Source organism: Brachycentrus maculatus, unplaced genomic scaffold (genome assembly GCF_059751285.1).
Source record: "Brachycentrus maculatus isolate JH-2025_06_01 unplaced genomic scaffold, ASM5975128v1 h1tg000247l, whole genome shotgun sequence".
Classification (NCBI taxonomy): Eukaryota; Metazoa; Arthropoda; class Insecta; order Trichoptera; family Brachycentridae; genus Brachycentrus; species Brachycentrus maculatus.
Genome location: NW_028280998.1, coordinates 427,240 through 444,135, shown reverse-complemented (window position 1 = coordinate 444,135; position 16,896 = coordinate 427,240). Strand labels below are relative to the sequence as shown.

The window sequence follows — 16,896 nt, the reverse complement described above, 5'->3', positions numbered from 1 at the left end:
TCTATGTTTTATTTTATGACAAAACTACATATAAATATCCACAGATGTCATTGCTCTACAAGTTACATAATACCAACTGACAGACGGACTTTGACATTCATTAACATCAATACTCCTTTGAGGAAAATTTGGACCAATGTTCATTTACGTCCATACTCCTGGAAAGGCTAATCCTTATCTAGATCCAATGGTTTGTAGGGCACTGCATTGTATCAACACAGTGTTTTCTTGATTGTTAATAACATGAAGACAAGGCGATCAGTCCTAGTCTTCAGGTACCAATCTACTATAATTTTAAACAAATTTTAAAGTTAAAATTAATTTTGACTCCTTTGAGAATCGAATCCAGATCATAGAAGCAGGCCCGGGTGTCTTATATTATGACCCATCTATTCGGTGAGCTGTTGGAAAACTTTATTAATAACAATATTTTAATGAGAGAGATATATTACTTGCAGAAGTCCAACGCATCTATCATCAAAAATAGTTTCCTCATCCTCTTTCAGCAAGTGAGTGAAGAGAATTATCAGGCGACATGTTCCGTCAGCATAGCCGATTAATAGAGTCCTACCGGTACGGTCAATCTATAAAAAAAACATGTTTATTAAAAAGTAAACTTTAATGAACATTATTTTACTAAACAATGTTTATTAAAATACTGTTTATTAAAAGTTAAGTTTAGATGGAAGATATCTAAGACATGTTTTAATTATTTATCCATAGTATTTTAATTATTCTCTCAGTGATCCAGAGACTGACTATGTGTCAAAGAGCCAGCTCGCGGGATTCCAGGAACAAGCAAAGTGAAGCAGAGGAAACAAGTTCGTTCAAGGTTGTAGGACCTACAACCTGAGGATGAAGAGAGCTGACCCCAATAGTCTACAATGGCAATAAGTTGGGATGGAGCCAGGCAAAATTAGTAATTTTATCATTTAAAAATTTAAAGAACTGTCTTGTAAATTGTACTTTTTCTTAAAAACAAAAGCTCTAATATAAGTTATAGATACAAAAAAAACAGTTTTAGTGTAAACAGAATACTTTCATTTGATGGGAGTATATACTGTTAGACAAACATTAAAAATCACAAGTGGTAATACGAAGAGAGAGCTTCGTATTTTTAAACTATTCATCCAAAGATGACATTCCCAAAGATTCAAAATAGATAAATTTTCTCTGATATTCCAACCCAATAATGATTTTATCATTACCTCTTTGGGGAAATACAGCATGGTAGTGGCCTCGCCTTGCGAGGGGCCCAGGTAGAGCAGGGGCCCTGCCGGTATCCCGCAGAGACCCAGGCGCCCATCGCAGCCCAACGTGAGCAGGTAGGGCTCTCCGCGGAGCACAGCCATTCCTGCAAGAGCGCCCCCGTGCCACGTCACTTCGCGCTCTGGCGGGATGAAGTCATTTGAGTCCACGTCCAGATCTATGGACCAGATGGCGCCGCACGCATCCTTAGGAACAAATACTAAATTTATATTCCCCGAATTATCATATTATAGTCTTTCATTCGGTATTCACAGTGAGGTGCTAAATACTCTATGTGTGGTGTGATGTACGAATACCTAGCTCTCTTAGAATCGTGAAAAAAAATGTACTTACTCGATCACAGGTCACAGTTTATAAATTTAAAGTTATAAAATAAAATACAAGTAAGGACTCTAAGGCAATTTTTTCGAAATACTAAACGTCACTGATTTTAAGTGACAAATAATTTCGTTACACAAAGGTTGTGGTTGTTGGCAGCAAGCGTCTAAAGCGGTGATCGTGTAAGAAGAGAAAAATTGTACATGCACATGGGTTTTTATGGACGCAGATCTAACAACCTGGTAGGTTTATTAGTGCAGGCAACCTGCTGGGTTTGCTTGTTTGTTCAGGTACCTACAGGTTTGTGAGTAACGAGTCGCCGCAAGAGGGTAGCATCTGACTGACCTGTGCGAACCACTCATTCCTCCTGCGATGGCATATGCCCATAATCTGAGCTCCTTCCACCTTCAGTTCTGCAACGGGGTTCAGTTCGATGGTGGGGTCATTCTCCGGGGGGTCAGCTTGCTCCACTGTGTCCCAGTACCAGGAGCGGATACACCCGTCCAAACCAATTGTCGTCACCTATACAAGTATAATATGAGCTTCCCACATTCTCATCCCAAAACATTATATGTATTTGTTGTTATTACTGTTTGGGCTTGGAGAGCCAGACATGATATGACCAATATTATATATCTGTACATACAACCATGGATTGTGAATTTGAGCTTCGATCCATAGCAATCCATGAAAAGATCCATGGTTGGTTTAAGCCCGAGATAACCAAAATAATGGATATCATGGATCATGTGGCAAAAGTCTAGTGGCAATGGGGGGGATATGTTGCCAGACGGGACCTCACAAGATGGATGCCAAATTTTTCGAGATGGAGACCTTGGGAGAATAAAAGAGGCACTGAATACCTCAAAAAAGACTACTGTGGGGGGTAGAACTGGTTGTAAACAGCAACTGACCGAAGGGAATGGAAGGATACGGAAGAGGCCTATATCTAGCAATGGAGGACAAAAGGCTAGAGAGGAAAAAGTACACACAACCTAGGACCATATTGTGTGAACATAAATGATAATATCCTAACATGTTTTTTTTTATTTAAATATAAATTTGTTTGATAAGCCGTACAATTAAGACATCTTCAGTCTGTGGTACCTTTTGATAGTAAATTATTCAAATGGAAAAAGGAAAGTATATTGTACATGTATTTAATTTTGATTATTGGAAATGTTTAGGTGTGGACTGTATTTGATTTCTACTTATTAAAATAATGAATAAACAATTTGCTGTTTCACCCAACATATTGTTAAAATTACTATTCGATTAAAGTAGCACAATTATCCAGAGATCTAGCTGTTAAGTGATTGAATAAACATTACAAGAAAGAAAGAGAATCCATGTCGTTAAACATCTTAATACATACCATTATCATGGTAACATATAAGTCGCAGTTATACTTCTACAAAAAAAGTTTATCCAGTAATAAAGGCAGATAGTACATACTTAATTAATTATGTTGAAGTACTTAAGGAAAGTAAAAATTACTAACCAGCAAAAAATCTCAATAATGTTTTGATTTCAATCATTAAATAAATTGTTAAAAAATGTAAATGCAGTTTTGTTATTTTGTTAGTACCTCTGCCGTCTCCGCACTTCTCAAGAATTGTGTTATGGGAGCCGAGTGACATGTGCTTCTGCCTCTTTTACACACTTCCAACTTCACCAATCCATTCTCCCACACCAGGATGTTGCCCCACGCTGACCCGGAGAGAACCTTTCAACATACATGACAAAACATTAAAAACATTCTTTAAAATGTCCTTTATTAAGGTATGTTACCTTATATTAATAAGATTCTTATGTTACCCACCTTTTCATCAGGCATTGGCATAACGCCCAAAATATCACAAATTTCAGTTTTCCCAAATCTTCCAAGGTCTCCTTTCAGTTTTAGACCAGTAAATGTAGGACACATTTTCCAAAACTTGATGTGGCTAGCACCTAAAACAATTTAACATGCTTATTAGCATGTACCATCCGTTGTGGACATATAAAATTAATGTTCTGTAATCTGGACACGGCTAATTTAAATAAATAATTCTGAATTCTGATAACTATCACGGTCTTTCTTTGTATATTGATCTAATAATACTTGCATAATTCATCAATAATAGCTTTGTATGTAAGTACGAACCATTATTAAATACTCTAGAATGTAAATGAAAAGTGAAGTGAATGTTTTATATGAAATAATAAACAAGAAGTACATAGTACTTTACCACTGGTAGTGAGTTGCCCAGGAATATAAGGAGAGAACTGTACGTTGTTGACAGTGTAGGAGAAAGCACTAGTTTGCAGCATTACTCTGTGCTTCTTCCAATCCCAGATGGTCAAATTATAGTCAGGAGCACCTCCCACTGAAGCCAGTAAACTTCCATCAGGACTGCAATAATCAAAACGATGAAACCAATGTCATTCAAGTGCAAATCATTGTCATTCAAATGGAAAATATTTGCAGTGGAGATGACAAACCTATAATCCAAATTGGCATAAGAATGATTGGTTCCCATCCGAAGAGCTGCTACCATGGACATGGAAGGCCATTCGTATATAATGATGATAGGTTCAACCCAATGTAGACCTCCTTCACCCACTGCTATATGATTAAAATTTCGGTCAGGGTTCCTCTGTTTTAACAAAAGAATTGTGTTTTAGCTATTTTTGTTTGACAATTGAATATTTCCCCAGTGAATATTTATCTTCAAGCTTAAAAATAAATTATTATTGTTGATTTTTGAACAACATTGACTCCTTTTAACAGTGCATCATCATATCATAATAATCAAATACTCTAGAATCTTCATTCTTCAAACTCTTATCCACACCCCAATGGTGCATAGGGCATTACTTCAAATACACAGTATTATCTTGATCGTTGACATATGAAGAAAGGTGATCAGCCCTCCGCTTCAGGTACCAGTCCAGCGTAATATTGAATAAATATTAGAGTGAAAAAATCACATATATTTATTTGATCCCCTCCGGAATCAAATCCGTGGGAATCGAACCCGGGACCTCCAGAACGGTAGCCGAGCATGCTGACAATTATGGAGGCGGACAAACTGTCAAATAGATTGACATAAAGTGTAGTAAATTTTAACCAATTCTTTAATATTTAGGGTGGAATAACTGTGTTGTGAAATAATCTAGAGAGTATGATTATTTTTATGCTTGATATGTAAATTGAAAGCATACTGTTATGTGACCGATGGAACCACCAGTTGAACTCCGCCTGAAGTAAATATCTTTAGTAATAACATTGTAGAATGTGATATAGGAGCCGGCTGCCCATGCAACTACATTCTCATCGCAGGCACACAAGTTGTAATGGTGCTGGCAGTCATATCCAAAGGAATGGCTGCATGTGTTGAAGTCAAGGAATAAAATATATTATTAAAACAGAATGCTTACGCCAACCTACATAAACTAACATACATGAGGGTATGTTTTTTTGTGCATTTTTGAATGGAAAACAGATTACAATATAATATCTTTAAAAAATATCAAAACGGTCTATTATGCGTTAATAGAATCGATTCTGCAAAGAATATCATTCTGTTTTTGCATTTCAACTTTTCTTCATCTATGAATGGATATATAGAAGAAGAAAACTTTGCATGGGCATCTTTTTTATATACCTACACTTACGGCGTTTGTCCACTACTCGGAATTACATGGAATTTTACCATCTGGCACGTCAGTTAGCGTTTTAAAATGATGACTGGCTTGGATTGGCTTGTGCTTTGTCCATCTTTCTTCGGATCGGAGCTCTTGATCGGTGCGTGAGCACGTAGCGTGTAATTTTGATCACGTAGTTAACTGTCGTAGTTGTTTCATTTTTCAAAACCGGATTGCCAGATGGTGAAATTCCGGGTAGTGGACAAGCGCCCTTATTGTTCCAACTCTCATCGGACATGTTCTCTTTTCATAATTTTCATATTCCTGATCAATTAATGCTTTTGTCTGCTTTTCTCGGTTTCTAACTCCAAACATTACTCTTTTATCCCTTGGTATATCTTTGGTTTTAATGGCGGCTAATATGGTGACAAAGCGCATTTCCTGTGCTTTGTGACTATATAATTATTTTTACGTAAATTACTTTCACAATTTGTTTCAAGTATAAACGGTGAAAAGGATACATGGGAACAAATATGTCAATTGGAATGGAAGAATTTGGACTTCGGACTGCAGTCGATTTGAAGTCATTTTCGTCATATTCTGTCAAAACACTGATTTCATCTTCACTTTTTTCGCGTTCAACAGAAATTTCGGGATGGACAATAGTGACGTCTTCTTCTTCTTCCTCATCATCATCTGCCAAAGGATCTTTGGTTTTCACAATACCTCCAACATCGGTGGATACATCGGTGGATACATCGGTTTCCATAGTCAGATCTTTTTTTGCTTCATCTTCAACATTTTTCGCTTCATCACTTTTTACTTCTTTGAATTCATCAGCTTCTTTTTTGGTTTCATCTATTTTAGTTTCATCTGCTACTCCACTCTCATCTATTTTAATTTCATCTGCTGCAACATTTTTGGTTTCACCATTTTCAACTTTTTCTGTATCACCAGCTTCAATAATTTCAGTTGTGTCTCTTGTAGCTTCTTCCGTCGGTTCAGATTTTTCTATTACTTTTTCAACTTTTTCAGTTTCTCCTTCTTGATTTTCTTCCGTAGGTTGCGATCTGTCTACTGTCCCATCATCTTCAGGTGTTGATTTTACATTATTTTCTTGAACAACGTCTTCTTCCGTCTTCGTTTGATTGTCCTTATTATTTTGATTATCCTCTTCTTTGGTAACATTTTCCACGTCATCTTGATTTTCGATTTCCATTTTTCGAGAAAACAAAGAAAATGAATAGGAATCTCAAATAAATACAATTCATTTAAAATATCACTAAGCAACGCATATAATAATTTTGTGTCTACCCATAGTTACCAAACAATTCAGAAATACTACATTTATTTTTATTCTATAAAGTACATACTTATTTATCAAGATTCAACCTACAGTACTTTTAAATCAGGTCATGTTTTATTTTTTTTTTATCAACATAAAGAGGAAACAGACTTCGGAGGGAAGTAAAAATTACAGAAAAATTAAGTTAATTAAGAACTAAGTTTTTTTTAAAATATGACCATTCAAAATAATAATACTAGCAATACTAAATCAAAAGGCGCGAAAGTTTCTGTGTGGCGTGTTCAGCCGTTGTCATTCTTTTACTGTCAAACGTAAGATCGGGAAGGTCCGCCGGTCTTTTTGTAAATCATTTCCTACAATTATTTTATTGTGTCTATACTTGTACTGATCTTACATATCTTTTACTGAAGCTTTAAAAGTGTAAATAATACTAAATACTCTTTAAAATATTTTAATTTTTACTCTCCATTTATATACAAAATGTCTGGACGCGGTGGTGGCGGTAAGTTTTTTCGAGCCTTTAAAATAATCCACTTAATGTAAAACCAATATATTAATTTTCTAATGTATAAATCATGATCTATTCTTACTAAAATATTTAGTTTTACCGAGTGGTTGTGTTAGTTTTGCACTTAATCACTCGATGCCGGCATATAGATTTTATGGTTAAGAAAATTGATACACGTAACGAAACAAATGAATAACGCTTTTTGTTTTTTTTTTAAATTTATTTATTTTGTAAGTTTGTAATTATTTACCCTATATTATTCTCGTTTCTTGTCAATAGTTTGAGATTATTTCCGTTTTATTTGATTTCTCAACCCGTCATGTAGAATTTGGACAATTTTGTCCGCGTGAAAATAATGTCATTTTCGAAGTTAGTTCTGGTACAAGGGACTTAAAATATTGAAAAAAATAATAATAAAAGAGAACAAGCATTTATGTGTATATCTGAGAAAAATCTATTTGTTTAGATTCCTTTAGTTAAGTCAATATAGATTTTAATAAATATTGGTATTTACCAAATAAAAATAAAAATTTAAATGGATTGATATTACCATAAAGTGACTGCCGAATCACCAATGAAGTTTTTTTTAATTTTTCATGTAACTTGACTAACTAACCATCACACCGCCTCACTGTAGGGGTAGGCAGAGAGAATAGAACGCCATACCACCCTGTCTGCAAACATTCTTCGCCTCTTTCGCATTCATGCATCACCTCATATGTACCCGCCGATTATTTCGACTCATGACCTGGCCGCTTTCAAGTATACAACATACACGATTGTGTCAGGTTTCCTCGGTCTTTCTCTGCTTCTTTGTAACTTTACAGATAAGTTTAATTTACAAAATAATTAGGGTTATTTTATGGCATATCAATGTGGATATGAATATCGCTCACTCCTTTCAAGAATGTCATAAATAAAAAAAAACTTGATTTTTCAGGAGAACGTTTTTAAAGTGTAAAAATATAATACAATGTATTAAAAATAAATATCAAGCCACTTATTGAACTTTTTACTGTGCAACAGATCTTTTTAGGTAAAACCTGAAGGATTTTCTCCATTTGAAAAATATTTAGTATATTTAAAACAATATTTAAACAATACCTTTTCTTGAAAATGCAAAAACAACACTTTCTGCCCTGTAGCGGGTAAATATTGAGTTAAAAATAAGCCTCATTTGCTGGCATATAATACATTTTCCGGGCATTCCGAAAACATGCACAACTGAAAATTGATGATTTTTGATTTATGATGTTCTTGAAAGGAGTGAGCGATAAGTTAACTCTTTACCTCGTTGGCAGTCAATCTGGTTCACCCTTGATAATGCCCAACGTGTGTTTGGTACACAATTTGTACTGAGCACGGTACCGAGATTAAAAACTTAAATTTCTTTGGACCTGGTGTTGATATCGTAGTGAAATTTTACCCAAACATAGGTAATTCTTCATTCTTATACGCGGCGTCTTCGTTCGCACAAGACTGTAGAAAATTGCACTGGGGTTGGTTTCTTCTGCGGCGCGGGGAGGGCAAGTCCGGACGGTAGCGATGTTGTAAGTACTGTGGGGTCAGTCAACTTGAGGATCGAATAATAGCAATCGCCGATACTTACAGAACATTTCTCAGAACGCGCAACTAAGCAAAATGCATTATACACGTGGAACGATGGCATAACGTAGGCATTTCAGCAGATGTGCTGAAATTCGGAATTTGCATTCAGACAATGAAACAATGGAACAATGCCTTCCCGAATCATATATTTCAATTTCAATTTTCAATTTTTCAATTTTTCAATTTATTCAATAATTAATATATACATTACAAACAAACATTTAAGGCGTATACATTAAAAAAACAAATTAAAAATTACGCAAGAAGACTCTTGTTAAATGTGTAGAAGAATCTCGCTTCGGAAAACTCCTTCGGACACATGGAACAGATCAATATCCAATGTGATATTGTTCAACATAGCGGTAGCTCTTCCTACAGGCATAACCATCGGCAGGTTGTATAGGTGTATAGGAATGTGAAACAATCTATGCCGACGCTGTCTTAGGTAACTATCGGGAACATACAGACCAATGCTCTGGATAATTTCAGGATTATTGATCATACCGCGCAACAATCGATAAAAATGCGTAATCAAATACACATTCCTTCTAGTCTCTAAACTATTGTAGCCAAGCATACCCTGGAGAAACTGGGTCGGGTAGAGCCAAGGATAAGAGCCAAGGATAATATAAATAGGATAATATAAAAGGGGTATAGCCCATGCATCCACATCTCATTCCTCCACCGGGAGCAAGACTAGCGATATCTCATTTCCCCCTTGAGAGAGCGACCAGCATCATCACACAGCTCTTCCGACGACATCACGAGACTTCCACCTCAGTTCTATACTAGCAATGTGACTACTACGATCCCCCGTTATAACCTCGTTGTAGACCTCTACGAACAGCCCCTTCCTCGGCCTCGGAACTCTTATACTCCGTGAACTCGGGAACAATACACAACCACACTGGTTTCTCTGTCCTCACCACACTCATCATCCGGAGCTGAAGTACCATTGAAAGCTCTCCCAACCGCGTTCCTGGATCTGATACAGAAGCATCTAGGCTTCCTGACAGACTTCCCTTGCAAAGCAATTTTATTTTATGGACTAAGTTGCGCAAATTATTAGATAATTCAAACAAAATTTTATCCCGATTGTACTGTGAATTCAGATTTAATAGCTTTTAATGTTCCTGTCACTGCCAATCTAAATATGTAAATACAAGTTTGTAAAACCACTAAGTTTCTAGAAGTACCCCTGTAGGCAGTTTATTTATTTAATTAGAGGAATACCCTGCAAAGCCTCTATTTTTAGAGGCTTGTCTGCAGGTAGGATAGTAAGGATAGGGAAGGTAAATGTAAAAAAATATGTCACAAACACCAAAACCAATTGAAAATAAATCTTTTTTGAATTAGTCTTTACTTGGCTTGATCGAACTCTCAATGTCAGTTCCGCATTCGAGCGTCTACCCAACTACGCCATAGCGCCCATCGTGAAAGGGATTAGTAGTTAGTTTGTTCAGTTAGTCAGGTAGATTTGATTCCAACCCGACGTTGGCCGGTACACAGACGCCTCCACAACCCCGATAACAAGTAGAATGCGTAGGTTAGACCCTGTTGGAGGGTCTTTGAAATGTGGGTTAAATAAATGTGAATTGAAGAGTGGATTGTTGGTTAACTTGCAGGTAAATCGAAGGCCAAGGCGAAGTCTCGCAGCAACCGCGCGGGGCTGCAGTTCCCGGTGGGGCGCATCCACCGCCTGCTGCGGAAGGGCAACTACGCGGAGCGCGTGGGGGCCGGCGCGCCCGTGTACCTGGGCGCCGTGCTGGAGTACCTGGTGGCCGAGGTGCTGGAGCTGGCCGGGAACGCCGCCAGGGATAATAAAAAGTCTAGGTTTGTGCGCTTCTCCCAGTGACCTTGGGTTTTTAACATATCAACATGGTTAAAGAAGAATATGGAAGTCTGGTTTTACTAATAAGGCTTACGATCTGTCATAGACTGGTTAAGTGATCCTGTCCTGACATACACTCCTCGCCTTCATATCCAGACATCTAGTCATACATGCCCTCTGATTACGCAGATTTTTGACACCACCAGATTTTAGGTTCTTATTGATCTGATTGTGACTGTGAATTCTTTTTTGGTCGTCCTCGTTCTGTTTTCTTGCTCACATTCGCCACATATATTTTCATTGTAATTCCCTCGTTATCCATTCGCTCCACATGTCCATACCACCGTAAAGAACTCTTCCTGATCTTTTCAATTACTCCTTGTTCAGCCTTACATTCCTTTTTTATATCTTATAAGATATAAGTAAATAATATAAAATACAAAAAAGGTAGGTAAGTGTAAGTACATAACTCTGCTCACCCAGAACACGTCTACCACTCTCAAAAGCAAAATGATTCTGATTCCCTCCGTGTCTTAAATTCATGTCCCGACATGTACGGATGATTAATTACCTTTGTTGTTGGAAAATATAGGGCGCAACACATATTTGAAGGACGTATTCATATGTCCTATCCGTACCCGATATTGTTAACGTTTAACGTATTTATACGTCTTGCCCAGTTAACAGGTTAATGATTTTTTTTCTTCCAGGATTTGCCCGCGCCACGTGCAGTTGGCCGTGAGGAACGACGAGGAACTAAACAAGCTGCTGACGGGAGTCACCATAGCGGAGGGCGGCGTCCTTCCCAACATCAACGCCATCCTGTTGCCCAAGAAGACTAACACGAAAACCACCACGGCGTCAGGGAAGCCCCTTTCCCAAGAATATTAAATCATATAATCACCGCAATTATGCAAGTGCACTCTGACCTCACTCTGCGACCAACTTACATTGCACTAACTTGGCCATAATAGTGATAGGTCTCGATAAAAATATGTAGGTACCCATAGACTTACTGCCTTGATCCGTATAAGGGTCTATTCTCAAAGCCTTCCGTTTAATTATAATGTACGATGAAAGTTTAAAGTTTTTTAAGTTCACGGAGAAATGTGTACGTACCCAAAAACTCACTGCCTTGATCCGTATATGGGTCTATTCTCAAAGCCTTCCGTTAAATTCTGAAGTACGATGAATGTTTGAAGTTTTTTTTTCCGACATTTTTGAGCCAAACTGCACTTTATATAAGAATGAAACAACAACTAAATAGCTTTATAGTTTTTTTTTCTTATTTATTTATTTATTTAATCAGGGGCAGAGTTTTGCCATTACCAACATTGTGAGGTTGGTGATGATGTCAGTCTGATGATCAAATAAGGTAAAACTTTAAATAAGGTTCACTAGAGACATCTATTGGTGAGATGAAAATAAGCTTTTTACTAAGCAGAAACTCTTTTATTAGTATGTGAGGTACCTTACATACTAATAAAAGAGTTTCCGTTCCATAAAATGTTTCTTTTCATCTCACCAATAGATGTCTCTAGTGAAGTTCTAGTGATTCAAGAATAATGTTTTAAAATTGGTTCATATATATAGAACTTCCAAGAATTTGAGTAGTGTGGTTGTCAATAATGGGTAGAATTGGTGCATTGTACACGTGTGTAAAGTGATCACTTAAAACAGCCTATGACGGTCGTCAGCCCCGTAAATGCCCCAGACTTCCATATTCTTCTTCATCTTTGATGAGATGTCAAAAAATAATATGAAAATAACTCCTGTATTTGGAGATAATCCAGATTTTGGACACACTCAAAATGTTGCTTTTAAAAGGTAATTAGTTTTTGTTTTATAGTTATGATCAAAGTTGAATAAATCGGATACTTTTATCTTGTGTTTTTTCCTAGCTAAAATCACACTTTTCTCTAGCTTGTTGGCGCGTGGATAGGATTTAAAATCTGTGGCAAAAAACAGCGACCTTCTTCTGTTCATCATCTTGTAGAAACAACATTCTTTCTAGACATATTTCACAAAACTGCTCTTTTATGAGGAATTGTCCTTCAAAAAAATAAATAGAAATCTATCCGCACTCAAATACATTTCACGTGTCATGTTGTATTTGTGTATTTTCATCACCGTCATATTAGAACGAAACAACAAACCATTGCACCCCTATTAGAGTAAGCGAAACATGACATTGTCACTTCCATATTTTCTGTTTTAATATAGTAAACTTTGCATCGTTAACATTGTGGTATGGTAATATAACACTTACCTTACCATTCATCGTTCACTTTGGTATTACGCAAAGTGAAGGATGAATGACAAGGAGAGTGTTTGTTTCAAATCACTATTGTTACTTAATCTTAAATATTTTTGTCACTTAATTATAATGTTGACCGGTTTCAAAGTCAAAGAGCCTCTTCCTTAAGACTAATTAATGTATAGTGATTTTAAGCAAACTCGTTTTGTATATCAGTTATAAAATCGAAAATACAAACTTACTGCTTCTAATATTGTGTATATATAATAAAGAATTTAATATTTTTTTAATTCAATTAAGGATTTTTTAAAACAAAATACATCTTCTAACATTTATCTGCGCCCAATGGTGCATAGGGCACTGTTGTCATAATCATGAATTCATGAAGGTGAGGTGATCGGTCCTGCGCTTTAGATACCTCTTCAGGGTAAATTTAAATAAATATTACAATAAAAATCACTGGTATTTGTTGCGAATCACACCTGGGACCACCAGCTCGGTAGCCTAACATGTTAATCACCACACTACGGAGGCGGACAGACACATTGGCCGAAATTAGTTTAAATTTGGATGAATTATTGTGACTAGAGAAAGAAAAATCCAATTTGTCGTTTCGTTTTTAAAGGTAATATTCCTCAATTTCTTTATTTTTCTGTTTTTTTTTGTATTTTATATTATAAGGGGGATGTATATAAAAAATAAATGTGCCTGATTTTTATAATTATAATATTTTTTTGCTGTTTTTTTTTGTTTTTCATTTTAGCGTTATTATTATATTACTACACTTTGGATAATTTAAATAGCGCCATTTTCTTAAAATACTAACTCAAGAGCTATTCCCTGTGATACGTACATTACTCGGTCAAAAGAAATTTTTATTTCAGCTTGACATAGAAAAAAAAGTCTGCCGTGTTTTGACATAGAAAAAATTTCTATGTTGTAAATGCGTAAAGTATTTTTTGGCGCACATTGGAGGTAGCGTGTTGTTGACTTTGTGAGTTCACTACACGTTGAGTTTATAAAAAAAAACTAACTAACCATCACGCCGCTTCCCCGCAGGGGTAGGCAGAGAGAATAGAGCGCCACACCACTCTGTCCTTGCAAACATTCTTCGCCTCTTCCACGTTCATTCATCATGTTCACGTTGAGTTTATGCTAAATTCAATCATAAATTTAGATTTTTAAAAAGACTAACTAAACGAGCAATTAATAATGATAAGAAAATGTATATCTAACATACTTAAAATGATGTGTTTTGAATTTGTCGGTTAGAATGTTGCTTTTAAGCGAAGTTGCCTTTCGTAAGTCGATAATGTTGAGATAAAGCAAATTGGTTGTGTCAGAAGTAATAAAGTAAACATCGTAAGTTTAAGTGGTCGTAAAATAAAGTAATTATCAAGTGATGACTGCACCCGTTTCCTTTTGTTTTAGCCACAAGTCAAGATAAATGTGTACATTTTTTTCATTAATTGATTGGCAGTCACTGGCTTTATCTATTCATTTTTAATTTAAGTTTTACTTGGTAAATGCCACTATTTCTTAAAATCCATTGTGACACGTGTTTCGATGCGTTCTGCATCATTTTTAATTACCGTATGTGAAGCTAAGTCAAAATTTTAGAGTTGTGTCCTTGGGACATTGAAGGATAAAGATGGAGATGTTTTTATTTTATTTTTATTTATTTATCTTTTATCAGTGAGAACTTAGACAATATGGGGGATGACTCTAAAATTTTGACCTAGCTTCACGTACAGTGTTTAAAAATGATGCGGAATGCATCGAAACTGGTGTCACAATAGATTTTAAGAAATATGTAGTGGTATTTACCAAGTACATAAAACTTAAATTGAAAATGCGTACATTTTTGTTTGAATTGAATTTTGTGGCTTGGTCAATATCTCATAATTCTGACGAGATTGAGCAAAACGATTGCTGAGGCCATTTATGCTGAATGGGCGCTCCTAAACTTGAGGCCAGCTGCCTTTACAAATTTATTGTTTGTGTTATTTTCTGTAGATGGCCTTAATTTATGTGAATGAATTGTTTTCTTGCAATGTGGATGCATTTGCAACACCGTGCTGAATATTTTATTCTAAATGGTTAATTTTGTTTATATAATTAAAATATAACTTTGTTTTAAAATCACTAAATATTTTATTATAACTTAATTATAATGTCTACCGGTTAGCTTCGAAACCGGTAGACATTATAAATCAGTTACATTAAAATATTTATAGTGATTTTAAAACAAAGTTTTATTTTAATTATAAAATGGAAAATCACAAAGTTAGTGCTTCAAAGAACTTTTTGTTGTTGTTTATGTTTCATGTTTAAAATATTATGAATATTCAATTTTAAACATTTAACTTGCCTCAATGATAAATGTAGGTTTAAAATGGTGTATCTTATTATGTAATAAAATAAACTTTTAATATCCAAACATGTTTCATTTTTTCCCAAACATATTTTTTTACAACATTTTGAGTGTGTCTGAATACGTGTTTGCAAATCTGAATTTCTCTGCTTAGGAGTTATTCTAGCATCTTAACTAACATAAATGAAGAAGAATATGGAAGTCTGACAGACCATATCGCTCACTCCTTTCAACGTCATAAATAAAAAAAAACTTGATTTTTCAGGAGATCGTTTTCAAAGTTTAAAAATGTATTAAAAATAAATATCAAGCCACTTATTGAACTTTTTACTGTGCAACAGATCTTTTTAGGTAAAACCTGAATGTTTTTTCTACATTTGAAAAATATTAAGTTTATTTTTAAAAATAATTAAACAATACCTTTTCTTCAAAATGCAAAAACAACACTTTCTGCCCTGTAGCGGGTAAATATTAAGTTAAAAATATGCCGCTTTTGCTGGGATAATACATTTTCTGGGCATTCTGAAAGCATGCATAACTGAAAATTGACGATTTTTGATATATGACGTTCTCGAAAGGAGTAAGCGATATGTTGTAAAGACAACAGGTGGAGCCGTGTTGCAGGAGCCTGGGAGTTATTTTTACAACTTAACATAAATGAAGAAGAATATGGAAGTCTGACAGATTATATGTTGTAAAGACAACAGCTGGGGGCGTGTTGCAGGAGCCTGGGTGAGGACCTATCCAACATCGGATCCGTGATAGTTCATAAGGAACTCTCACGAGAGGTGGTATCATACGTTATAAAACTAGTGAAGGATATTGGTACCATAAACCAAGCTAGGACACAGAATGCAGAACCCTCTTCTAGTGGAACGGAAGGTCTGTTGATGAGAGTCAACATTCCGGCTTCTCCTGAGGAGATTTACGTGGTTTCGTCCCAGCAATGAACAAGTGCTGAGAAGTTCCTGATCGGCCCATACTAGATTATCCTTCCTGTTCCCAACACAGATTGATCCAATAATGGTCACAAAAATCCAATAATTGATCTATAAACCTTGTGCATAAAAAGAAAGGTAAATAATAAATACAGTTCTCATTTAAAAAAAAAATACCCTGGTACCTGAAGCGTAGGACTGGTCATCTTGCCTTCATGTAATAGACAATCAAATTAATATTGCATTAATTTTATGCAGTGCCCTATGCAACATTGCGTGAGGATAAGAGTCAGTAGTAGTATATTTTTGTGGGAACACTGCTATGTATTATATATTTATAGTCGATTTACACACTTGTTAAAAAGCTTTAAAGGAAATCGCAAAGCCTTTATTTTTAGAGGTATTTTTGCTGAATCCGAGAGTTCTAGGGGGATGTTGCGTAAGGGAACATTAAAATAAAAAATCACCGCCCCGAATACACTAAGAATGTGGACAAAATGTGTAAAACACCTATGTTATAATAAAAACAAGCCTATAATATTTATTATCGATCTAGAATTATAAAACAACATGTAGATCACGCAAATACGATGTTTCAATTCGTAAATGTCATCAATATTAAAAATCGCTTTCTGAATCTGAAGGGTCCACGGGGAAACTGTTGTCATAGGTACATTAAAGAGAAAAATCACCGACCTCAATATACTAAAAATGGGGACATAATGCATAAAATACCTATATAATAATCAAAATGAGGCAATAATATTTATTACAGATCTATAATATTAAAACAAATTGCAGATCTCGTTAAATGTAATGTTTAAATTTGTAAATGTCAATATTAAAAATCGTTTTCT

At 35.5% G+C, this 16,896-nt stretch overlaps 2 protein-coding genes across 3 annotated transcripts in view; one reads left to right on the top strand and one right to left on the bottom strand.

The window, feature by feature from the left end:
* LOC148306164 (cilia- and flagella-associated protein 44) overlaps positions 1-6,680 on the bottom strand; it is a 41,937-nt gene extending 35,257 nt beyond the window's left edge. For both annotated transcript variants that reach the window (XM_088265497.1, XM_088265499.1), the window contains exons 1-9: positions 5,739-6,680; positions 4,795-4,957; positions 4,072-4,226; positions 3,819-3,982; positions 3,410-3,540; positions 3,176-3,313; positions 1,933-2,109; positions 1,209-1,454; positions 453-584 (exon numbers count right to left, since the gene is read on the bottom strand). In XM_088265497.1, coding sequence (XP_088121623.1) covers positions 453-584; positions 1,209-1,454; positions 1,933-2,109; positions 3,176-3,313; positions 3,410-3,540; positions 3,819-3,982; positions 4,072-4,226; positions 4,795-4,957; positions 5,739-6,436 — 2,004 coding nt within the window. In that variant the 5' untranslated portion in view covers positions 6,437-6,680. The remainder of the gene's footprint in view (positions 1-452; positions 585-1,208; positions 1,455-1,932; positions 2,110-3,175; positions 3,314-3,409; positions 3,541-3,818; positions 3,983-4,071; positions 4,227-4,794; positions 4,958-5,738) is intronic.
* A 135-nt stretch (positions 6,681-6,815) lies between these two features.
* Positions 6,816-13,881, top strand: LOC148306163 (histone H2A). The gene is made up of 3 exons (XM_088265502.1): positions 6,816-7,025; positions 10,265-10,472; positions 11,181-13,881. Exons 1-3 carry the CDS (start codon positions 7,004-7,006, stop codon positions 11,359-11,361), a joined length of 411 nt encoding a protein of 136 aa, XP_088121628.1. The 5' UTR covers positions 6,816-7,003; the 3' UTR covers positions 11,362-13,881.
* The last annotated feature ends 3,015 nt before the right edge of the window (positions 13,882-16,896 follow it).